The sequence below is a fragment of the Stylophora pistillata genome, chromosome 10 (assembly GCF_964205215.1).
Source record: "Stylophora pistillata chromosome 10, jaStyPist1.2, whole genome shotgun sequence".
NCBI lineage: Eukaryota > Metazoa > Cnidaria > Anthozoa > Scleractinia > Pocilloporidae > Stylophora > Stylophora pistillata.
Genome location: NC_142528.1, coordinates 28,689,253 through 28,713,997, shown reverse-complemented (window position 1 = coordinate 28,713,997; position 24,745 = coordinate 28,689,253). Strand labels below are relative to the sequence as shown.

At 38.8% G+C, this 24,745-nt stretch overlaps 3 protein-coding genes and 1 pseudogene across 6 annotated transcripts; 3 read left to right on the top strand and 1 right to left on the bottom strand.

Annotated features, from left to right (window-relative positions):
- The first annotated feature begins 2,032 nt into the window (after positions 1-2,032).
- LOC148722569 (uncharacterized) lies at positions 2,033-2,788 on the top strand (annotated as a pseudogene).
- A 305-nt stretch (positions 2,789-3,093) lies between these two features.
- Positions 3,094-3,917, top strand: LOC111337229 (uncharacterized). The gene has a single exon (XM_022943497.2). It carries the CDS (start codon positions 3,094-3,096, stop codon positions 3,772-3,774), a length of 681 nt encoding a protein of 226 aa, XP_022799232.2. The 3' UTR covers positions 3,775-3,917.
- A 2,039-nt stretch (positions 3,918-5,956) lies between these two features.
- On the top strand, positions 5,957-12,590 carry LOC111337219 (monocarboxylate transporter 10). 3 transcript variants are annotated; one of them, XM_088736228.1, is made up of 8 exons: positions 5,957-6,046; positions 6,162-6,189; positions 7,311-7,624; positions 9,022-9,252; positions 9,611-9,945; positions 10,286-10,429; positions 10,962-11,187; positions 11,476-12,590. In XM_088736228.1, the coding sequence occupies exons 3-8, from the start codon at positions 7,399-7,401 to the stop codon at positions 11,838-11,840; spliced, it is 1,527 nt and encodes a 508-aa protein (XP_088592354.1). In that variant the 5' UTR covers positions 5,957-6,046; positions 6,162-6,189; positions 7,311-7,398; the 3' UTR covers positions 11,841-12,590. The 3 variants fall into 3 exon arrangements, with proteins under 3 accessions (XP_088592354.1, XP_088592357.1, XP_088592355.1); XM_088736231.1 differs by lacking the exon at positions 6,162-6,189 and having other exon boundaries at positions 6,031-6,046; XM_088736229.1 differs by lacking the exons at positions 5,957-6,046; positions 6,162-6,189 and having other exon boundaries at positions 7,112-7,624.
- Positions 12,591-13,059: 469 nt separating this feature from the next.
- Positions 13,060-23,098, bottom strand: LOC111337220 (gelsolin-like protein 1). 2 transcript variants are annotated; one of them, XM_088736233.1, is made up of 16 exons: positions 22,917-23,098; positions 22,725-22,814; positions 21,828-21,917; positions 21,442-21,537; positions 20,709-20,806; positions 19,989-20,088; positions 19,633-19,731; positions 19,215-19,280; positions 19,079-19,112; positions 18,510-18,547; positions 17,852-17,887; positions 17,690-17,724; positions 15,714-15,802; positions 15,534-15,625; positions 13,759-13,891; positions 13,060-13,428 (listed from the first exon to the last, which is right to left on the bottom strand). In XM_088736233.1, exons 1-16 carry the CDS (start codon positions 22,995-22,997, stop codon positions 13,397-13,399), a joined length of 1,209 nt encoding a protein of 402 aa, XP_088592359.1. In that variant the 5' UTR covers positions 22,998-23,098; the 3' UTR covers positions 13,060-13,396. The 2 variants fall into 2 exon arrangements, with proteins under 2 accessions (XP_088592359.1, XP_022799225.1); XM_022943490.2 differs by lacking the exon at positions 17,852-17,887 and having other exon boundaries at positions 22,917-23,096.
- Between the last annotated feature and the right edge of the window lie 1,647 nt (positions 23,099-24,745).

Here is a 24,745-nt window from a genome sequence, read left to right as displayed (position 1 = left end):
GAGATGCACGTATTAGAATTAAAAAAACGTCTGCGTCAGGCCAGTAGCCCATACAGCCTAAGCCACAAAATATTTCTACTCTCCCTTCCCCCTGGATTGGATGCTAGTCCATCACATGGTTACTCCCCGTTTTAAATTCGCCTCCACCCATTTACACACCTGTAAGGTGTCTTGGGCCCCCATGACTGTCATGTTAGGCCGTCACGCTTTTCCAGCCGGAACCATTGCAGAAGATTAAACAAATGCAATAATTCCAATTAGTTTAAAATTTAAATTGTAAAAAGCTCCGAACTATTACAAGTTAATACTCTACCTTAGATAATTATCAACCACACATTGGGAGCTATCAAAGCAGCTACCATTAAGACCAGCCGTCTACAGTTAAAATTGAGAGATCGTCAGTTACTCGAGCAACTCGACACCTTTTCGCGTTTATTATAAATACCTTGAATATATACCTTTGAATATAAACCTTGTACTGATGGATTCTTCTAAACAAGGTTTATATTCAAAGGTATATATTCAAGGTATATATAATAAACGCGAAAAGGTGTCAAGTAACTGATGATCTCTCAATAATTTTAACTGTAGACGGCTGGTCTTAATGGTAGCTGCTTGGATAGCTCCCAATGTGTGGTTAGTAATTATTTAAGGTAGAGTATTAATTTGTAATAGTTCGGAGCTTTTTACAATTGAACTATTAAACTAATTGAAAATGTTTCATTTGGTTGTCTGTGACATTTAGAATTCCTCGATTATTCAAGGGTTTATCCCGTCTCAACTAAAGCAGTGAATTGCGTGCCCTGTTCCTAAATGTAGCCCTCCCATGGTAGTTGAGGAGGATTTGCGCCCAATTACCCTAACTTCACAGCTCGCCAAGATCTTCCAGGGATTTACCTGCTCGTCCTTACTCTCCCAAGTTCAAGATCAGCTTGACGATAAGCAATTTGCGGTTGCTCGTAAATCTACTACTCCGGCACGCACTGGTGTACTTCATACACGTCATCCTCGAATCACTCGACAGGGAGGGCATGTACGCCAGGCCGAATTCTGTTTACTGATTTTAGTAAGGGGTTCGATCTCGTCGACCACAGGGCTCTGCTACATGAGTTGGAGGTGCTTGGTGTTCATGAAGCCATAGTCCGTTGGGTTGGCGCCTTTTTGGTTGGCTGGCTGCAACGTGTTAGGATTAATGGTCAACTATCCTCGGCCATCTCGCCTCATGGTGGCATTCCACAAGGTACGCGCTTGGCTCCGCTTCTCTTCGCTATACTTGTGAATAGGCTGGTCTGTGAATGGTGTACTCGTCTTAAGTACGTTGATGACCTTACCATCTTGGAACTTATTCCCAGGAACTCTAATAGCTATCTGGCTCATGAAAAGTTCGGCGTCTGAACCGGGCCTTACGAACACCGTTGTAGCTTACTGAAATGGCAAACACTAGAAAAGCGGAGAGAATTTCTATCTCTGGTTCAATGTTATAAGATAGTTTTTGATATTGATCACCTCTCTTTCCCAGATTTCTTTGTGTTTGCCAATAAGCGTACAAGAGCTAACCACGACTATAAACTTCACCTGAAAAGAGCGGTTTGTAATTGTTACAAATATTCTTTCTTCATTCGCATTGCGGGGAAATGGAATAGCTTGCCGGGATACATTGTACACGCCGAATCATTGTCTGTTTTTAAGAGTAGACTTAAAATTTATTTGAATATTTATTGAATATTTATTGAATCTGTAGCCATTAAAGTTTATCTTTTGTATGTTCTTAGTCAGGGAAATTGTTTTTATACAGGGCTAACCTCACGATTTCCCCTTTTCAGTATGTATATTTTTATATTTGCGTTGTAGCTTCCTGAATAAACGTTATGTAATAATTGAATACCCTGATACAGTCTGTGTCACAGAGGAGGGAGAGGTGATACATGGGAGAAAGGTAAAGAATCTTCTCAAGAGACGTCGAGAATCAAGAATACGGGAGGAGGTTAGAGAACAGAGATAGCATGGAAAGTTGGAAACGGAAAGAGAAAGAGATGAAGAGCTAAGTGCTGAGCGGTGCTTTTGGTGGCTGAGCGACTGGCGAACCTGCCCAACACACACCATCGGGGGCATGTTTGAACTTTACGAACAGCTATTTACCCACACGGCCAGTACACAATTCATAAGACACGTGTGAGTGATAGTAGTGATTCGGCATGTAGGCTGTGTGGTACAGCACCAGAGGGCAAGGCCCACATCTTATCTGCCTGCCCGGCGCTCGCACAAACCAAGTACCTTGCAAGACATGACGCCATCTTGAAGGTCCTGTTCTTTGATATCATCTTTGAATTGGGCTTGATAGACACTGTACCCCCGTGGTATTCACCTATCAAGCCACAGTCAGTCTATGAAACAGCAGAGGTATACAGGCGTATTGGAATGTTCCGGTATATGGAGAGTACCAAGAGCTCAGAGCAAATAAAGTGGACGCTAGGATCATTACAACAGAGATAAGCAAGTGATAGCCTTGGAAATGAGCTGCCCCTGGGTGAGCAACCGCGACAAGAAGACTTCTGAGAAAACCATGAAGTATGCGCCACTCAGATGGGAATTGAAGCAGAGATACCCAGGGTACGAGATCAACCAGTGCAATATCATCTTAGATGTACTCGGGGTATGGTCCAAGAACTTGGATGTCACTCTACAGAAGCTGGTAGGCAGCAAAGCTAAAGATGTGCTTAAGAAGATGCAGAAGTTGTGTCTCTCAGGAACTGCAGATATTGCGCGCGCATTTAAAGTGGTAATTTAACTCGTAGACGAACTCTGGAAAGAAGAACAATCTTTAATATATATATATATATATTATCGGTTTTAATAGGTTTTATAACGATGATGTTAGGTTTTTAGTTAGAATGTTTGATTTTGCTTCTATTTTATTCACTGATTAGCTCATGGGCTACGCTTCGGCGCCTCATGTTGCTTTTATTGTATATGGCATATAGACGTTTTTAATAATAATGCGCCCGGCTGATGCACAAAAAGAACACCAGCAAAGATTGTGATAAAAGAGATAATAATAATAATAATATTTTTTTAAATAATAATAATAACCTTATGGAAATAATAATAATAATAATAATAATAATAATAACTGCCAACGCGAGTATACACGAGTCCCACACAAGCGGGGAAGGCGAGGTGAGGTACAGATTATGCGGCAAGGCTCCAGAGAGTGTGGCACATATCTTGTCAGGATGCAGTGCGCTGGCCCAGAGCAAGTATCTCTCTAGACACGACGCAGCACTGAAGGTACTGTTTTACGAACTGTTGTATGATGAGGGATTTATGGACGAGATACCACCCTGGTACTCACCCGACAAGCCGAAGCCCGTGTATGAGTCAGAGAATGTTAAAGCTTATTGGGATGTCCCTATATATGCGGATCAACAAGAGGTCAGATGCAATAGGGTGGATGCACGCATTGTAAATCATATGTGCAAGAGAGTTGTAACGCTGGAAATGAGCTGCCCGTGGGTTAACAATCGGACAAGAAAGGATGAAGAGAAGATACTGAAGTACGGACCCCTTCGCTGGGAACTAAGGCAGCAGTTCCCAGGCCACGAGGTGAAGCAATATAACATCATTATGGATGCCCTCGGGGGGTGGTCACGGGAGCTGGATGTCATGACGCGTGAGCTGGTGGGAGGCAGAAGCACAGACGTACTGCGAAAGATGCAGAGGGTAGTGCTCTCGGGCACGCTGAATAATGCTCGGACTTTCAAGGTGGCAGTTTGAGTTCCTGTTAGAAGGAGGACCGTAGACACAACGGAAAAGCTTTTTAGTATTAGTTAATGTACATTTATTTTTTACTCCATGGCTCACAGGTTACGGTTTTCGCCCTGTGCTGCTTGATTAGAATGTAGCATTCAGTTGATTTCTCTGCGACAATAATAATAATAAGCTTCTTCTGGCCAAGAAGCTTACCCAGAGAGAGTATAGGAAGCGCCACGACAAGGTGGCCATGCGGGTACACTGGGAGATGTGCAGAAAGTATGGAACAGAGTGTACTGACAAGTGGTATGACCACTAACCATTTTCAATCGCAGAAAATGGAGAGGTGAAGATTAACTGGGATATGACTATCTACACAGAAAAAGTGCTGAGGCATAATCGGCCAGACATTAATTACCCTAATTCATAAAGACACACAGAAATGGACACTTATTGATATAGCTGTGCCAGCGGATCAGAACAATACCCGGACCGAGGAGGAGAAGGTGGAAAAGTACCAGGAACGAGCATACGAAATCAGAAGGATCCATGGAGCTTCGAAAGTCACAATAATACCTATCGTGATCAGTGCTCTCGGAAGCATATCGAAAGATCAAAGGCCTGGTTTGGCAAGTTAGGTGTACCTGACTTCCTTTGAAGTGTTCAATTATCGGCCATCCTTGGAACTGCCCATCTGTTGCGTAAAGTGTTGTGTCTCTGAGCTATGGGAAGTTGCTGAGACACAAACAACGTTAACCATGCAGTGGAACACCCGACAACTGGAGAGAAGTGAAATAATAATAATTTACCAAATGGTAAAAATTTGTGTAATCATAAACAGAGCATAACCTTCTGGGCTAGATCAGGAGCCCATCACTCCTGGCTAGATGCATGATTGGCTAATCTGACGAGCAGGAAGTATTCTACAATGTCACATCATGATCAGGTGATATATGTGTGTCAAAATTGGAGATGAAAAGGTGTTTGACACCTTCCTTTAATTTCTTTCCCAGAAATCCGGAAATCGTAAATTCTTGCCCGGCCCACGTGCATCAGTCAATCAATATCAATCATCTGCATCTACATTTATTTGTCTTGCAAAGGGGGGCCATCACGCAAGACATAAAATAACAATAATAATTAACAAAATGAGATTAAAAAATGTCAAGATAAATGATATATATAAATATATATATATACATATGTTAAAAGTTAAATTCCTCTAAGTGCATCTTTAAAATTAATTAATTTATCAATTCCTAAAACACTATTTGGTAAGGAGTTCCAGTCTTTGATTGTTCTACAATAAAATGAATTCTTATCAATACTTTATTTACCCACGTAGCGTCAAAGGTCGAGCTCGTAGAGCTCGTTCCAAATACGTACGTGCCTCTAAGATTAAGAATCTAAGAAACCTAATACATACTGTCAAGACCTGATAGATTAGAAGTTGCAATAACTTAAAATGAACATTAAAATTAAGTTTGTATAATGAAATTCGGAGTCTCTTATATACAAGTATAAAATGGTGAAGCAGCTAAATAGCTTCTTAAAAAGGTTGATGTTATTCGACAGTTTCACACTTGTAGGTAATCCATTCCACAGCTGCGCACACATATAAGTGAGAGATTTTGTCATAAAATTTAAATTAAATTTAGGTGCGCAAAACTTAATGCCGGTTACTCTCAGATTGTACATAGTTTCCCTAAAACTAAAAAAATCTCTGAACAGATCTACCTGGAACCGTCGTTATGCCAACATTTATATAACAGAATAAGGGAACCATGGGAGAGACCTCAGAGGCATATATAGTTGTGTCGTCGGCGTATAACCTCAGAGATAATCTGGTATGGCGTAATTCAAGTCATTTATATAAATGTTAAACAGCAGCGGTCCGAGGAGGGACCCAAGTGAGGGACGCCCACCATTACTTCTGAGTAGCTAGAACAAACACCGGACAGCTTAACTCGCTGTCTTCGCCCCAACAAATAGGAAGAAACCAAGTTTAACGCAGACGGAGAGAAGCCGTACGCTCAGTTTTAATTTCAGCCATACTGTTGTTCCTGAATATATTTTCCACATGCCTGATATTGAAGACTTTTTATCAGTCCAAAGAACACATCATTTTTCACGTGAACTTCATTTGTTCTTGATGTATTCAAAGCGTGGCACCATTGTATTGTAATTTCTCGTGACACCGACTAATATCAGCTAGGAATAAAAAAAAGTTCGATTGCATCACTGAATTTTAAGATACACAGATGACAAATTGGTAATTCCCGCAGGTGGATTAAAGGTGATTTCAATTTCGAATTTTTTGGTCAGGAAAAAAGGTCCAAGGCGCAACATCGAAAGTTTGTGGGAGTTAAAAAGATTACCCTGTCTCATTTAGTCCTCTTATATCATAACAGGAATTTCTAAGAAGCCGAGGAGCGCCGGGTAGGTGCCGAGAATTCGAGCCATGTCAGTTTTACTTAAATGATTGTTATGTTCACTTAACGGTATAATTCTTGAGAGTTGTATGAAAGTTTGTCCGCTATGCAACTAGTTTGACTGTGCTGGAGTCTACATAGACGGCAAACTTCAACTCTTTTAAATGGACGACAACATAATCTTTATTACTGCCGGCGCACTCTTGTTAAAACCCATCTAACGACGTGCTCCCTTAAAGAGTCTTGTGATTAGGATTAAGTGTTATCCACACAGACGGAGTATAAGTAGCTTTATTAACATTATCGTTTGACAAAAGGCCAATCTTTTCATAGGAAAACCTCTCCTGTTGCATGCTTCGCGCCTAAATTTGTTCACTATCGTGGACAATAGATATTTCGTTCGACAATAAGTGCCTTTACTAATAAAAAAGCTGAACAACATAACGAAATCAGTCGGCCTTCAGTTGTAGCGCCAGCTTGATCAAAAAATGCTTTAACATTTAAAAAAATTACAAGATTGCCTTTGTCCTTTTTCTTAGCTTTCATGGTTATCCGTGACCTTGAAATAAAAAAAGCGAAGAAAATTGAAGGGAAATTTATCTCGCGTGACCGAATCGGTGAATTTTTAATTAGTTGGTAATTCTGAATAAACACCGAGTTCCAAGTCAGCAAAGAATTGCTGTTATTTGCCACCTCTAAGTACCAAATTTTAACTATATTTGAATTCATCTCGTACTCTCCCGTAGATGTTAATGTTTTAATGTTCACTTCAGAGTGCCTGACAAGCTCACCGTCTATATAAAGCAACTCACCAAAGCCTACTTAAGTATCAAAAAGAATCATCGTGGCCTATCGTGCTTTGAGTCAGACGAATGGACTTTCTTATTTATCGAAATGTTTTTTTATGCTCAGTGAGTTCCTTTGAAAGGCTTATGATAATTCAGATCTTGCTACCCACCCCCCTCTACCACATACGGCGCTATTTCCTTTGCTATAAATAAACTGGTACCAAACAATAAACAATGATATCAAAATTCGTGCAACTTAATCCGACAAAATTATTCAATCTTTATTTCAACCTACTCACGCGTTTCCTGAAAATTTCCCCTATTTCGTTTTCATTTTTAGACCTTAATTTGGAGCTGAAATATCAAGAATCGTCTGCAGTTTGAGACAGTGACATCTAACTACAAGAACTGACAGGGAACCTTAAAAAATGTGCGATAAATTGAAGCACAAGATCGTTAAAACCGAAGCAAAACCAGACGAAGTCACGACAGTGGAACTTGACGAAGACGAAGATTGTCCTGATGGCGGGTACGGTTGGGTCATTTGTATCGCTGCCGCCGTAATTCAGTTCATCATTCTGGGCATTCATAACAACTTTGGAATTCTCTACACCTCTTTAATAGGCGATCTTCATGCTAAACCTTCAGATGCAGGTAAAAATGTTCATTTTCTAAGATTTAAAGGTAACCGATTAGGTTATTCAGAAATTTTGTCAGGAAATCCGGGTCAAGATTGCACACAAAATAAACCTTCTGGACCTTCGAGACGAAGGGCTCTCTTTTCTTTTATTCATTCTGTTTTCAATTCTATATTTGCGTCGTATACGAATGAACTTGTTCTTCACGGAAAGGTCAGTGTTTGCATGGGGCGCGAAGTGTGAATGAATTATTAAGCCGTTTTTATTTACATATATCAAAAGAGGTTAGCTTCAACATTTTCAAATCTTAGTCGAAAATTGTTGTCATTTAGGACATGAAGAAATGAAAGAAAAATATTTTCTTACACATGGCGACCAATTAGTTGAGACCTCTAGCGGTACTTACTAGTGTTACACATTGATAACTTACTTGTGCTGTCTGGAATTCCCTATGCGCAGCATAGAGATAAGCGTTCAAGTGGCGCGATCGATGTATTTCTCACATTTGCAGCCTCTGCTTTCTTCTTTGGCTAATCTGGGTATAAACGGAAAAATTTGTTATTTACCATAAGTTCTTTTGTATTTTTGGTTCATTTCAATTCATCGGGGAATCACGATCTTTATGGGAAAAAAATGTCGCAGCAACTGGTGATTTCGTAATGTTCTAGACTGAGTCGAAAAGCTTCAGTCAAGCTGATACTTGCGATTGCAGTCACATTTGTAAGCTTATGCTTGCATTTAGGTGACTGACCTCACTTATCAGTTACATGCAGTTTTGGCAATATCCAGTCAAGCATCCAGCTACCATTTTAATGTAAACAAGATACAGCGATTTTTTGAAAAGAATTCTTCGATTCAAAAAAGAAAAAACAATCGGACTTGGATGAAGAAGCCGGTCATGCGAGATCAGATCATCGATGACTTTTTCATGTTTTATTTCCGAAATTTTCTTTGACAAATGTTCTGTGTAAGTGTTGTGGTTCAATTTCATACTTGGTTCAAATTTTATTTTTCTTTCTTCTCGGTCATGTTAATGTATGATAATGATACATATGATGCACTTCATATATTTCATTGCATCTGTATGATAATGAGTTTGAAACAAAGGAAAATAAAATTTGAACCAAGGATAAAATTGAACTGCATCATAATGATCAAGTTGTCAAACTACTTCTCCATTATAGCTCTTAGCCATGTTTTGATTCGATCTATCCAGAATAATCACTCAGTTATTTTCAAAACTGTGCGCCAGTTTGGACAAAACAGAGGAAACAATTTCGTTCGTGCCAATCATGGAGCCCGTTAAATTCAGTTTCTTGGAAAACGACCGATACCAAGGATGAGGGTGAAGATGTGCAGTCTGTGACAAAACAGTCAACACACGCTAATAACACTTCACTCTCTACTCTTTAGCATGGGTTGGTTCCATCGCGTTTGGAATGAACTTCCTCTGTGGTCCAATCACTAGCACCTTATGTCAAAAATACGGCATTCGTTTGGTGGCAGCGGCTGGAGGTCTTATCGCTTTCCTTGGTCTTCTACTGACATCATTCACTAACAGCCTCTACTTCATTTACCTCACTTACAGTATTCTTTGGGGCTTTGGCTCAAGTCTAAACTATGCTCCAACTATGCTTGTATTGGGTAAGTTAGAGATCACTTTTCACAGCTCTTTTTCATAAGCGGCAATGAAATCGGAATACAAGGGGTAAGTTTCGAAGAGAAACTGTGGTGTTGCGTCGGTGGGGGAGTACAAGAAGATACTTTGATTAAATTAGCTGAGTTGGTTTATGTATATAAGCCATCGTGAGAGTCTTTTAGAGCATTAGCCCTTGGTCATTTGCTCTGATGAAAGGCTAACGCTCGAACGTCAGCTTAGAAACTCTTTACGGTGGGTAATTTGTTTTATAAACTCAGTTGATAAAACCAAATAATCATGAAATTGGAAGGGCGGAGATTGGTTTATCTGAGAGCTTTCTTTATTTTCTATTTGCTTCTCTAGGGCAATATTTCAAAAGGCATCTTCCTGTAGCAAACGGAATAGTAACAGCTGGTAGTGGTGTCGGTACCTTAGCGATGGGACCATTGTTCCATATCATCCTATCATCGATGGGCTGGAAAATAATGCTTAGGATTTTCTCTGGCTTAGGCATCGTCATGTTAGTGTGCGCTCTACTTTACCGTCCCCTCCCTGCTAAGTATAAACGTGCTCGAAAGCAGTCTGAAAAGAAGCCCAAGTTGTTTGACTTTTCTGTGTGGAGAATGAATTCATTCATATTCTGGGTGATCTCCATGTCTCTCCTGTTTCTCGGCTATTTTGTACCGTTTATCCATTTGGTAAGTTCAACAACTTTGCAATACTGAGCAAATCTTGAATTTAATTCCAATTTGACAGTAACTAAAATCATGCAGAGGTCTTCACTTTGAGATTTGAAGGTTTTCATCGTCGGAAAAATTGTTTCACTCAAGTGAAAGCTAGTAAGACTGAGGGATTCTGAAGCATTTCTTTGCAAGTACAAATTAAAATCGTTAAACACAAAAACAGAAAACTGAAACCGATCAGACTATTCTACTGATAACAGAAATTGTAGTTGTAAGCTTTTTGTAGTGAGTAGAATTCCATTTAGCCTACTCGGGCTTAAAACTTAAACAAAGATTTGACGTTTCTTTCTTTAAGCCCAATCACGCTAAGAGTCTCGGAGTGCATGGTTACCAGTCCTCTCTCTTGGTCGGTTATTTGTCTGTCGCTTCCACCGTATCACGAGTTCTATTTGGTCTTGTTCTTAATCATCCTAGAGTGAACCGCTTCTACGTGTTACAGGTATGGCTTGCACTTATCTCTTTTATTTCATCTTCAACAACACACTTTCGATTAATGCAGACGAGATCCAGGGGTCTGGGTCGAGGTCATGAACTCAACACTAAATAGCAAAGGGTGGAAGTTTCTAAAGAAACTGTGGTGTTGCGTCGGTGGGGGTAACAAGGTAATTTGGTTATATCAACTAAGTTGAAATTGTAAATTGGCCACCGCAACTAAATGCTAACGCTCGCAAAAGTCAGCTTTCTACGGTGGTCAACTTAGCTGATATGACTAAATAGTACAACTCTGGCTGGCTGAATTTGTCCCCGCTCCCTCCCCCCTCCCCCTCTAGTTCTATTCTTCTTTCTAGGGATCGTATTCGGGGTATTATTAAAGTGCTCTTAAAAAACGAAAACCAAAACTGACTAAGATGATGACTTTGATTGTTGGAAGAATCGATTATCGGTCAAGAATTCCAACAAATTGAGAAAACTGATCTAGCTAATACCAAATTTTAAATAATCCGAATAAAATAATTTTTTTTTTCATGTAGCTCTGTTTCCTTATGATGTCGGTGACCACCACTTTATGTCCTCTTGCACAAGATTACACTGGTCTCATTCTTTATGCAGTAGGATTTGGAGCATTTGATGGTTGCTTCGTTTTGTTGATTGCTATCACTACAAGTGATATAGTGGGAGCTGGAAAACTCCCTGAAGCTTTAGGAGGCTTATATGGAGTCATTTCCATCCCAATGATATGTGGTTCGCCGTTGGCAGGTTTGTGCATGATCCTTATGGGTGTGGACCATTGGAAAAGTTATATGGGTGGGGTGCAGTGTCCTAAGGCAACTTTGAGTAGCATCGATTTTCATTTTAGCCAAGTTTCGGAGTTTTCTTCGGCGTAATCTCTTGCACCATTTCACCCTAACTCTTTGCAAAATAGTTGAAACTCCCCTTTCCACGACTGTTCTAGGGGTCTGCAAACCCGACACGTTAGAGTTCAGTTTTGGGAGGTTACTAAGAACATTCTGATTAGATGACATTTTGTTTCTGTTTGTTTCCAAGGGTTTATTTTCCAAGTATCTGGCTCATATCAAAATGCTTTTTTCGTCGCTGGTGGAGCTATAGCATTAGGCACTTGCACCTTGTCTTTAATCCCATTCTGTATGGCGCACGACTCACATGAAGAGGTACCTGCTGTTCGTGTCGAACTTTGTGAAGATCCCTTAGATAAAGAAGACAAAAGTCAAGACTTTCTGGACATAGTTTATCACTCTTCTGGAAAAAAAAGGAACTCTGGTTTGCTATATGACACTAGTAATTTTGCACTCAGGCGCTCTTTGTCGTGCTTGGCTCTTAGCAGGATTGGGGAAGCCGTCTGTGGAACACAGTGTATACTGGAAATGCTTGAAAGAGAGTCTGATGTATAACGAAGATTCCAAAATGTTTGCAATGAATATTAAATTATGAGCGGTTTGTAAGTGGGATCACTGAGGCGCTGTAAAGGGACAAAATCTGTGCGGGGAACATTTCCTTTGACAGGCGGAATGAATCTACTGAGAGGAAGGAAAAAAATTTAGGTCACTTTCCAATAATGCTCCGTTGAAACCAACAAAACGTGTTAATCACACTTGGCTTGACTAAATCGAAATCAGTGACAGAAAACTTGACAACTGAATTTTACATAAGGTTAGAGTATCTCTATATTGTTTTTTCCTCGTGCTGACTTGAAGTCGACAAATATCATTTTAGGCAACTTCTATGAAGAAAACAATTTCAAACCATATTTAACAAAAGAGCTTTAAAACGAGTTTTTAGCTTTGGTGTGAATGAGGTGTAGTTATATTTTTTTAACCAGTATATTTCTTTAGGTTTTTTTCCCCTGGATTTGGCTCATGATTTCATTTTTACTAGATTTTTCATGGAATTTGCAGTTCGTCTTTTGATTCACTATTCAGTCATCATCAACCTTAGGAGATTTTAAGCATTGATCGGAAACGCATGCGCTGAATCCACAACGCTATTTTTACAATTTTTTTATTGGCAAAATATGAGGGGCATTTTTAAGATCTTAACCTATAGATGGGTTATATAAATGTTTTAAATTTTTTCATGTTGAAAATAAGTTAGTTGTCACACCCTAGGTGGGAAAAAAAAAAACATTCTAGAAACAATCATGATTCATGCGTTACAACTGGTTTTTAACTTTTGACCTGAGGTTTCGTATTTTGTACATAACACAACTCCAAAAGATTGGTCACACCTACACCAAAGACTTAACAACTGGCTTTAAAGGGAGGTGCTGATTACAGGGAAACAACCACTTGGATTGCAATGCCAATTGTTCCAATACTTATTCCTTCACAAACAGTTCAGCTCACTTGTCTTTGAAAAACAGGCTGGGGGGAGGGGTTGGGAGGAGAGTTCTTCTAAGAGATCTGTCATGATCTGCTGAGTTCCCATAAAAGACCTCTGCGCATTGGCTGACTGAATAAAATCTTGTCTTCGAGAGGGGAAGATGAGATCGTTCCGATTCGGGAGAATGTTAGCACAACGTTAAGAAGATAAGGTGGGTGGGGTGGGTGGGTGTTAAGCGTTGGAAGTTTAGAACTTCCTGATCAAAATAGAAGAATAGGAGACAAAGTCACGAAGAATAATAACAGCATTTATTTTAATGGCTTATCGGGAAAAAAGCTTAGAAAATTGTTATTCTTGGCGACATGCTAAAAGCTATTGTTTTCCGAGAAGTTCCCCTCTGGACAACTGGAATCTACAAAAAGCAGAAGTGAACTGAATCCAGAAAGGCAAATATAAACCATTGAAGCGTGAAGCATAATAAAATCAGGTTTCTAGTCTTATCCTTAAAATTCTCTCTATTCAAGGCATGCGCTGTGAAGTTTCATCACCCCTATAAACGTTATGAATCAATCAAATTGTTACGAAAAGTTATCGAAACTGGTTGACCTGCCCCAACAGAAGATGTATCTTACATATGCTGGTCACGTCTGCCAACTGTTCCTGCAAAGAAATTTAATTCCATGGGTAAATGACGAAGCTGATCAAAGCCTCTCCCATGTTCCATAATCTTTAAAACTGTGTTAGGTCTATTTTCCCGAATGCCGCCTAGAATTTTGGGGTTCTGCATTGCATACAAATAACATTTTTTAAAATTAAGATACCCTAACAAAGTTTACAAATTAGTATCGTTATAGCTGATTTAATTCCTCCCGCTTTCGATGTTTATCAACTTTGATAGTATAAGGGCGAGAAAATTTACTCCTCAGCGAATATAAGCCTCTCCAACATTAAAAGCTTTCCCCCGAACTAGTTTGTTGCTTGAATATTTACCCCTCTTTCCCCGCTTTTCGTCAGAACTGCGTTTAGCAATGGTTCTCTTCCACAGTGCAGGGTATTTGCCGTCCTTTTCTCTCATACACGAAACTCCACAACAAGGATCCTGGCCTTGTTCTTTCAGATAGTTCTGTGCAAGGAAGAATCAAATCAACAGATCCTATCATCAACATAAGCTCTATCAATTTATATTTAAATCACTCCCGATATCAGAAAACCTACGATGAACTAGATATAGCCCAATGCGTCCGAGTGCAAATTCAGCTCATGGAGGCAACTACCACGAGTAGATATTCATTTCCTGTGAAAACATTCAGGACTGAACACGGTACTTAAATGTGTCATAAGTTTGGAGACCAGACACTTTGCGTCTGGACCGAGTCTATCTCCCGTGAGACAAGCTTGTGACACATTTACTAATGAGTGGGAGAAGGAAGGTAAAGTTTTTTGCGCGTCAAAATGGCGGATGAAGTCGCTGTAGTTGGCAAGGAAAACAGGTCGTTCAGCTGCGCCAACGTGTCAGTTCGCCAACGACCAGTTCGCCAACGCATGAGGTCGATTCGCCACCGTCTAGAGTCATTTAACCAACGTCCAAAATAACTTTCATCAAAAATGACCAAAGGAATAAAATTTTAGTTTTGATGTATTCACGGGATTCGTGGCAAGTCCTCAAGTAAAAATGCGAAGACAACTTTTTCCGAAGAGGAGAAAGAGACATTAATTTTACTGTAGAGTGAATAACCCGCACAAGGAATACTTTAAAAGAGATACAAGACAAAGTGCGGTCATGTTAAAACGCAGACTACAGACCGTGCAAATCGTGAAGACGGTACACTTTTTTTGTTTGTTTTTTTTTCTAACTCTGATTTGCATGGAAGAGAACAGTTTCCACTTTTTGGACACTACATGACGTAATTTTACGAGCTTATTTCGAGCTCATATTACCTAGCAATAATTCGGACGAAAGCGCAGGCTAAAGTTTATTGAGGACATTAGCCTTAAGCGGCAAAATATGGAGATCGACTAAGATAGGTTTTATTTAAGGGATTTTTAATTTTTTCATATACTTGTGTTAACTTTTTCCCTTTGTATTGAAGTTGTATTTTTGTTTGGACAGAGACACTGATTTAAAGTTAATGAACTTCACTGGGCTGGGTGGACGAAGCAGATAATTTCTTATTAAGGTAGCGAAAATGGTTTCCAAATGATGTTTAGGTTGATATTTAATCATTACTCTATAGATATGTGAGGAAAGATGAAAATGTTAAGGACACCCCACCAAACTATATTCGCACTGTGCTTATACACTTACGCCCCAAATTTTTTTTCGAAAGGACGTTGCTATAGAGATGAAACATAGATACGTAAATTGTATGGAAGCTCCTCCAAATAAGGCTTTTCAGCGCCAATGATGAATAAAAATATACATAATCATAGGTATACCGGACTGAAGGTTTAATTAGTAAGTTACATACAATTATCTAGTCTGCACGGTCGCATGGTCTGTACGGTCTGCACAGTCTGCACGGTCTGGCATGGTTTGGACGGTCTGCACGGTCTGCACGGTTTGCACGGTCTGCGCGGTCTGCACGGTCTGCAGCAGTCTACGTATTAGCATGACCGGACAAAATGTGACTAGTCGCATTAGTTCACGACTGAAGAGACAAGGTAAACACATGGAAAGCTACCGTTGTTTATTGGCAAAAATGCATGATAGGTTTCCTTTGGGTTATGTTATCCATGTATTCGTCCATTTACTCTCACTAACTTACTTGTGCATAGGATAGAGCATTTTGTTTTTCGCGAGAACTGGCATTTTTCCCAATCCACACAAACAAACGATCAGGTACCTCAAGCAGGAATACTGTAAATAAAAAAATAACACCTTGTAAAACAAGATTATGTATACAGCAATAAATGCTGTTAAGAGAGGTTCACAGAAAACAACAAACCGTCATCGCTGTCCAATAAATCTTCATTCATATTTTCGATGCCCCTGGCCACAGGTCGAAACTCTACTTTACCATTTTCGGTGAGGACTCTGAAAGGGGAAAGATAGTGACAATGCTAGCAAAATATATTTTGAATTTTCTGCATGCATAGTGTCTTGGTATCAGCAAGATGTGATATTCAAACAGAGCACTACACAAGATTATAGACAGTCCTGAACTGGCTGACACCTTGAGTACTTTAGCGTTACCCTTGCGTTATTAGGGACCTTAAGCACTCAGGACGGCAACGCCAAGAAGACTTCGATTAAAAAATGAATTTCTACTCTTAGTTAGAATTTCAAAAATGGCTGCATGAGCTTACTGTCTCATACGGCGCCAGAGCTCGACTTCAGCATGACGTATAAAAGTATAGTTGAGTTCCAAATAGAAATTAAAATAATTTGCCGTCGCGGTTTCGGTTCGCAGACGACGCAAATTTTGGCGATTTCACGTTGTTGTTTTGCATAGGACGGCTAAGAAATGTACAAGTTTCAAACAAACCGTTTCACGTGCTGAGCTATTGTTCTCCCAATTAGATCTCTTGTTTTTACACGTCCTTGTTGCTGTCGCCGTCGTGGTTGCTTAAGGTCCCTAGTTAGTTTTTGGTCGCGTCACAAATCATGCACAGAAAGCATAGAGCGGACCTTGTGTTTTCATATTTCGACGGTGCTCCATTACAAAACGAAAGCACCCAAAGTTTTTGTAGATTTATCGTTTCTGTTTGGTTTTTCGTGCACGTTTTCGCCCCAAGATCGGGATAGAGGTACGCCCTTCATGTTACTTATTGTAATCGCTCTAACGTTGTTTGTCATTTTAATTCCTTTTATCTTTTAATTCATCGGTTCAGTCGTCGACATTCACTGATTTCGCGATATACTTATTTCTTCTTGTATAATCGATCAACGAACGCTTTTCATTCCACTAATTTATTCGTGTTTTTCTCGTTGCCATGTTCCCACCAATAACGTAGCTCCATTTTCTGCCTTTAAAACCACACACAACCCGCAATCCTCTATTCGCTCCGACGAAGGGCTAACGCTCGAAACGTCAGCTTTTGTAATCGTTACGGTGGCCAATTTACCATTTCAACTTTGTTGATATATCCAATTATTTCGTCTTGCATAATGTTTATCATTCGGATCGGCTAGCGATTTCACTTAACGTGCCTTGAATCGATTAAGCTATGGTTAAGTTTTAGCTTGGTTATTGCATCCTTGTTTCAGTTTTTACGTGTTGGACCACATTAAAGAATAACATCATTTAACTCTATGTCATGGTGTTTGTATTCAATGTGAGATTCGACCCAGTTCATCTACTTATCGCCGCTAAAAGTACATTCCCATTTTCTCTGTAATTTAAGAACTCGTAGAATTCTACTATTTCCTCCGTTTTATCCAAGAGTGACGCGTAACGGGGACGTACATCACAACCTGATGTGTGATTTGCTATTTTACGAGCGGGTGATGCATGATTACACGTCTTACTAATTAGATCTCCATGATAAGTGAACGCTATTTGACCTAAAAGGTAATCGGAATGTCAGCCATCCTCTTCCCCTAACCCACGGAGACTCACGGAGGATATTGCGATACGAAGCCGGCCCGAGTAAACGCCCTCGGAGCCTCTAGTTTCAACAAGTGAAGAGTCTCAATTTGTCTAACAAAAGCAACATGACAAGTGAAACGCAATTCATTCCGAATGAAAAACGTCGGATGCAATATAATTTAAAATGATACATTCAATAGGCTAAAATCTTGCAGCATTACGTAACGCGTGTGATTGGTTAAAAAATTCAGCGTGATGTGTGATTGGAAGCCCCCCCTATTCCTTTGCCACCCTCACTAAAATCATTGGTCTAATAAGCATCTACAACTAATTTTCAAAATCCTGAATGTTCCTTTTTGATCTGCACAATTAGAAGTTATTAAAAGTATAACCTGATCAGCTTCACTACAAAATCGGCTGGAGCATTCTAGAAAGAAAAAGGAGAAAAATACTAAATCAACGTTGTGTAGAGCTTCCCAAACATTGTAGAGTCACGCGGCTTGGTAAGAGGTACAGAATCAACAAAATCCATAATACTAAAAAACTTGTCTTACAAAATTTACTTTCGATCCGTGAAAGGGAAATAAATCCTGTGAGTAATAAAAAAATCGACGCAGAGTTTTTCGTTAATTGTAGATTAAATTTGCTACAACTAATTATTGGTATATCTTTGAAAAAGTGGGTAGGACTGTCTTCTATTTAATATGATTGATCATGTCAAAGCTCTAAAGCGAAGTAGACAATGAACACAGGCAGAAACGTTAGTTTTAGACTTCCTCCATAGAAAAAGAAATGAATGAAGTGGAATAAATTAAGTGAAACGCTGTGCTGGTTGGCAGCTATAGACAGTTCAGTTCCAAACTTTTTAGTCCTGTGTTTGCGTGTCAAACTGTAAATAAAGTTTGAAGGGTGTGTTCTTGTCAAATGATTCCCAATCAATTTATTAGTGAAAACATGATCTTTTTGAGTTAGTAACTGTAAAAGAACGTTGCTAGTGCCCAGGCAGGCGCGCTTTTGTAGGGGAAATGAAACAATGACCCTAAACATGAAGCTAAATTATGAGACCTTGAACTGAGATTGGAGAAAAAAATGTTATCATGATAATAAGTTACAAAAAGTCACTATTGTAATAATGAGTTCTTGTTAGAGAGCAGACACTCTTAAAAAATAGTTGGCAAAAAAAAAAAAATAAAAAATAAAAGCGTTTTGCACCTTGTAAACTTCAGTGTCAAAAATCTCGTCCAGATTCTCTGAAAGAGGGAAGGAAAAATATTTCAGCCGATCAAAAAAGAATGAGTCATTACGGACTTCTTTTGTAGATTAGACAAAAAGTAAAATAATAGTAATAATAATAATAATGATAATAATGGCAATTTGACTGATACTATACTTAAGCTAGGGTCTTTATAGTAACCGTCGTGTTTGAGCTATTGGACATTGACAAGCAGCGTGCTTTTAAACGCATTTTGATTGACTGTAGTAACTTCAAATGCCAATAGAAATAAAAGGAATCAAGTATAATTAACTTCGCTTCTGATTGGTGTCGAAGGAGGCCGAATGTTTTAAATCAATCATAAAGCAAAGTGACTCACAACCATCCCACTAATCATAGATTACTTTCTACTCAAGTTGAAATTTAATTTATTATGATGATGTATCTTCCCCTGGTATGCGAATGTAACCTGGGTTTTAGTGTGCGGAAAGCGCTATCTGTGAAGGGAATAGATGTCGGAAGGTAATCATGTACTTGACACATGAAAGTTGAAAAAAATGAAACCTACCATAAACTTGAAGCTTGGCTCTTGGATGCTCATGCTAAGGAAGGAAAAATGTGAAACAGATATCACTGGAATCCTCCAAATCAAATGAAGATTAGTCACTGAATGGTCCACTTTTTTTTTAACTTTTTGTTCATACCTTTTGAATAGACATCCACTCATTAAACGGGCAAATGGAATCAATTTTGGCATTTTTTCCCTTGACCTGAGGGGAAATTAAAAAAGAAAAAAAATAGTAAGAGAATCGAATATAAGAACACCAGATTTGCCTTCAAACTAAGAGCTCATTGCACCTGTGCGTATTAATGGGAAGTCCATTACGTTAAGCCCACAGACAGCAGCACCCCCCTCCCCCCCTCAAACTCGACTGAAAGAAGCGTAAATTTTTCCTAAACAAGGGATTTCAGATCACATCTGTTTACTTCTCCCTCTAACTGTTTTATTGAAAAAAACCGCTTGTATTCAGAAAGTTCAAATTAAATGAGAAAGTGCTAATTAACCAATGGTTCCTTTGTGAGAGAGGGATATGTTTATATTTGAGATAACTATAAGATTACCTGATACATTTTGTCCTCTGAGAAGATCACCGCATACCCATCATCGCAACACAGATTCTTTTGAGTGTATGGCATATCAACGGCGTGATACTCCAGCTTCTAATATTTTCACACAAAAAAATGTCATCTCAGAAATAATTGTAGACATTACAGATTGCTGCGTGATTGAGAGATTACATTTGACCCAAGCGGAGGCTTTTACAAGGATTCCCCCATTCGAGGCTATTCTAAGTGGCGTACCTGTCTATTGAGCGCAAGTAAGAAGTACTATGAAAGATTCACTGGTTCAGTGAACTTAAAAACAGGAGATGTAAATTGAAGAGCTTGGTGGCTTCAAATAGCAAAACCTTACTTACCCCTTCTTTGTTTGGTATTTTCTTAAAATGTTTCAAAAGGTTCCTTGTGAAAGGTAGTCTTTCCTCGCTGGGTACTACATGGTTAAATCCCGAATCAATTCTGTAAAAGGACAAATATAATCACATATCTTAACGTTTTCCTTTGAGATCATGTTCACTAATAACTGAAAGATTATCTTCTGTCTTCGCGAGAAATGTCAACTCTTAAGACTTCTCGCCTGTTTTTTTTGTTTTTGTTTTTCGTACCATTAGCAGTCAAAGTGCGGGAAAGTCGAGTTATTTATTCCTAATTTTCTGAGTTCAGTTTATTTCCGCTTGTTATTTTCTTGGAATGTTATTGTTTGATTTCATGTAGAGTCAATTGACAAGTCTCTATATCGGCACCTTAATGTTTCTTGTGGTACTTCGTTTTAGCTTCAAGGATTACGTTTGTTTAAAGTTAAGAATTACAGCTATTACCAACAGGGGTTTGTTAACTTGATGTAGTAGCAGTTTGAGTCAATAGGACCCAGAAATACACTTAGGCCAAATTTTCACATTGTCATCAGCGAACATAGATATTTCACAATAACTAGAAATTCTCGAAATTCTTTTGGTAACTTTAAATTATCTGTGGAACTAAGATATACCTTCCCACGCAAGGTTTGGCAGTGACACTAACGGGAAATCAACAAGAAATCAACAGGAGACTTTGTTGTTAGTGTTATTCTTTACACTTACCCGCCCTCCTCAATGGTGATTTTTCCTCCAAAATATGCACAAAATTCTTCAGACTCGTGTCCAGCAACTTCACGGTGCTGAACAGCTTTGTCATCCAACTAAAGAAGAAAGAGATCAAAGATGATATTTGTGCTTGGGATGGAAGTGAACATCATTTCATGTCCAATCAAAATTGGAATTCAAAGCACACCACGTTCTTGCTTACTACATAAACACTGGAAGCCCTTTTAACGAACACTCCTTCATCATAAACTCCGTTTGAACTCTCATTCCAATACCATCTAATTGTACTTTCCCGTAATCGGGGTTACAATTTGTGTTTACTTTGTAGTCAAGCTCCTGTAAGCGAACAACTGGAAAGAGACCTCATTGGCCACTTAATCAAGCAATAGTCCATTTTACACTTGCGTGCTTGATTGCCAAGCCTTTGAACAGGAGTGAGGCTAAGGTGATCTTGTTACAATACAAATGTTGCTGCTTTTCAAATGTAAATTACTTTGTTATCATCCCAATTAAATACTGGTCTCTATCACAACACGGTCACCTTCAGGCTCACTCCAAAACAAATGCTTGGCAACTAAGTGCACAACTGTAAAATGGCTTTTTAAAAAAAGATGCATTACAACAATGTATAAACAGTGCCATATATTTTTGGTCTGTTTTTGCCTTTTAAGCCACCATTTAGCAAAGGCATCTGCTGACAAGAGCTTCTATTCAGTAGTAATTATCTTACATATGTGTCCAGCTCTACAGTTTTATAAGCTGCGGTTCCATATTCATCCTGGGTGGAGGAACCGCCAATCCAGAAGTGAACGTCAAAGTCTAATTCCTTAAAGAAAGAGGAAGAAATTGGTGCAAAATGTACCCGAATGTTGCATAAATTAGCAGGTTTGCTTACGATTTTTTACCAAATCCACAAAATTCATAAAAACTAATGCCCAAATGATATTTGTCATCAAACGATTTCTCTACTGTACAGTGATTTTCGTTTATCATAGTTCGTAACTCATGTATCATTGAGATTATCGTAATATGTTGGAAGGGTCACTTATCGACAAAGAAATAGCACATGTGCTAAAAAATAGTCTTGTAACTTCTAAATATGATAAATTTACAAACGTTTGAGTCTGGATCCTTTTCACTGTGAAGAATTATGTAAGAATCACCGTCGAAAAAATTTCCATATTCAGATTTGGGCCAGTCCTTGACCTGCGCATTGAGAAAAAAAGAGTCGGTAAGGCCGCAGAAATAATATAAACCCTTAAACATGCAACATTTAACTATCCTTCTAACCAACAACAATTGCGAAATATGTTAACGATCAGGGCAACTATTCTTTGGTGATCAGCTCTTTGATTCTCCTGACCATAATTTGTGATGACCTGCCAATACATACTGAGGAGAAATTCTCGCTAATCAGAAGTTAAACCGGTCGCTGTGAGATTTTGCGATGACTAACTGGAGGGACATTTCGTCACTCACCGTAGACGTGCAAAGTTTTCTTTCTTGTTTTCATCAAAAATAAATTTTTTTTAAAAGTCTTGAAAATTAGTTTGCAACATGACGACAAGAAGAGACGTGATTTATATCGACAAGAAATCCCAACCAAATATGGCAATTTGTTTTTGTGACTTATAAACATTTGTGAAAAAAAAAAAAAAAAACTGTTGGCAATGGCTTCAAATAAAGACGCCATAGGAAGTCTCTCTGCACGAAGGAGAATATTTTACACTTTTCCTTTTATGGTGCAAAGCCCAGCAATGTTGAGAAACTCCCAAACTACTTTATTACTCCAGCCGAGTGAGAATAGTTGGTAAATTTTGATTCCGTGGAACCACCATAAATAAAAGATTTACCATATCCTTTGGAATTTAGGGATAATATTCATACGCAATTACCGTTTTAAACCAAGTTAGTATTGAATCACGCTCGAATAATCATGAAATCTTAACCTGAAACTGGAAGTGAAGCCAGCTGTCACAATACCAATGCAAATTGCAGAAAAAAAATCATCACCTTAAACTTTTCAATCCTCCAAATTTTTGTTCCTTCGAAATTTTCACATCCGGTCCAGGCCGGCTCTTTTATGGCGGCAGATTTCTTTAGCTAAATAACAAAATTAATGTTAAAATTCGTTTTTTGCTATACTGAGGATTTCTCTTTTTTCAAACTTCAGAAAAACTTTGTTGATCCCGGGAGAAAACTCACCTTTTTCTCTTCATCGCTACCAAACATGGCAAGATTAGAATCTTTCCAGTCATATTGCTTAGGTTTCATCAAGCCACTCATAATTTTTTTTTTTATCACTGAAAATTGTTTGCAACGAGATCAATGAAGAAAGTTTTCCACAGCGACGGCGAAATATAGTTAATGGCTGCACCCAGCTTATAAACCTCTCAATATGTATATGATATGTTTCTCACTTAGCGGGTTATCTCACCACCAGCTGTAATCTGGGATGTGATTGGTCCAGCGGCGTATTCGTATCGTAGCGTTAGTTAAGTCGTATTGTTTTTGATCTTCGACTTTTTTTGTTTATTTAACCATATATGTTCTTAATCTTTTATTTCAGCACCTGGTTTCTGGTAATTATAAAGTTGCCCATTATGGCGGAAAGATCTAGATAGCTCTTGAACCTGAGGATGGTCAAGGTAATTAGAAAAAAACTTGAGGGGAAAGTCTAGAATCCTGATTATCTGGGCTCCAGTCCCAACTGAAAAAGGTCCTACTGAATTTCGAGTGGCCAAGGTCAAAGTAATACTTCCACTTACTCAACCCGAAGAGTTTCGTATATCATAAAAAAGATTCACTTTCGAGCTTTTGGGTATCTGCTCTTTATTTTATGGATACAATTCATAACAGTCGAGTAACGATAACTAGTGTATACCGAATAGTGATGAGTGAACAATCGAACACCTTATTGCTGATTTTCTGTCTTTCCAAAGAACTTTGTTTTTCATGTTAAACATCTGTCATGAGCGAGGGATAGAGGAAAAATCGGAATTTCCCGAGAGCATCCGAGGGAGACCCGATATTGCACTCGGACTCCTGTCTGATTTTATTACCTACTTGTTAAGTACATGTTTATCGGAAGGAAAACCACAAAGCTCTCCAGAATGTTGGGGAACTCTCCCTCTTGCTCCGATATCTAAAGCTTAGAACATGCTTTAAACCTGAGAACTTTGTTTTTCATGTTAAACATCTGTCATGAGCGAGGGATAGAGGAAAAATCGGAATTTCCCGAGAGCATCCGAGGGAGATCCGATATTGCACTCGGACTCCTGTCTGATTTTATTACCTACTTGTTAAGTACATGTTTATCGGAAGGAAAACCACAAAGCTCTCCAGAATGTTGGGGAACTCTCCCTCTTGCTCCGATGTCTAAAGCTTAGAACATGCTTTAAACTCTCCTTACTTTTGAGATCAGTCCTCACTCCAAAACAGCTCCGCCATTGGGATACATGGTCTATATTACCGCTAAATCATAAAAACCAAAAGCTTACTCGATGCGAAGTATTTCTCGAACAACATGGCCAGAAAACAATCAAACAAACAAAACAATAATGAAAAAAACAAAACGAAACAAAACAGAAAAAACAAAACAAAAAGACTGATTTCCGGCTGGTCACGGCGAGAAACTTTCACAAGGTTGTTGAAAGTTGCGAAACAAGGAAACGTTTCTTGTAACTAAGCCTGTTTCCAGCCCTTGAGTAACTTTTGGTCTCGAAAACAGTTGGAAGTACAGTTTCGTGATGTAGCCTTATGGAGAAGCTGTAACGGGCATCCACTTGCCTGAGAGTCATTGAACTAGTCTTGCCTCAACTTGCCTGATTGGGAAAGAGGAGGTTAAAATCCACCAGCCTGATTTCAATTTCCATCAGCCTCGGCCAATCTGACACGACGGTTAATAATAATAACAATAATAATAATAATAATAATAATAATAATAATAATAATAATCTGTTCAGATTATTTATAGTTTCCCAGACGCTTTGACATTAAAAAAAAAAGGAGCCGAAAGTGAGTTATTTTGGATC

Excerpts from the sequence above, each read along its gene's own strand:
- LOC111337229 (XM_022943497.2), top strand. The coding sequence starts at position 3,094 with ATGGAAATAATAATAATAATAATAATAATAATAATAACTGCCAACGCG.
- LOC111337220 (XM_088736233.1), bottom strand. The coding sequence starts at position 22,997 with ATGAGTGGCTTGATGAAACCTAAGCAATATGACTGGAAAGATTCTAAT. Across the intron at positions 21,918-22,724 it reads GGAGGATTGAAAAGTTTAAG|GTCAAGGACTGGCCCAAATC; the intron begins GTGATGATTTTT and ends CTCAATGCGCAG. Across the intron at positions 15,803-17,689 it reads TTTGTAGTGAAGCTGATCAG|AGTCCTCACCGAAAATGGTA; the intron begins GTTATACTTTTA and ends TTCCCCTTTCAG.
- LOC111337219 (XM_088736228.1), top strand. The coding sequence starts at position 7,399 with ATGTGCGATAAATTGAAGCACAAGATCGTTAAAACCGAAGCAAAACCA. Across the intron at positions 9,253-9,610 it reads TCCAACTATGCTTGTATTGG|GGCAATATTTCAAAAGGCAT; the intron begins GTAAGTTAGAGA and ends TTGCTTCTCTAG. Across the intron at positions 10,430-10,961 it reads ACCGCTTCTACGTGTTACAG|CTCTGTTTCCTTATGATGTC; the intron begins GTATGGCTTGCA and ends TTTTTCATGTAG.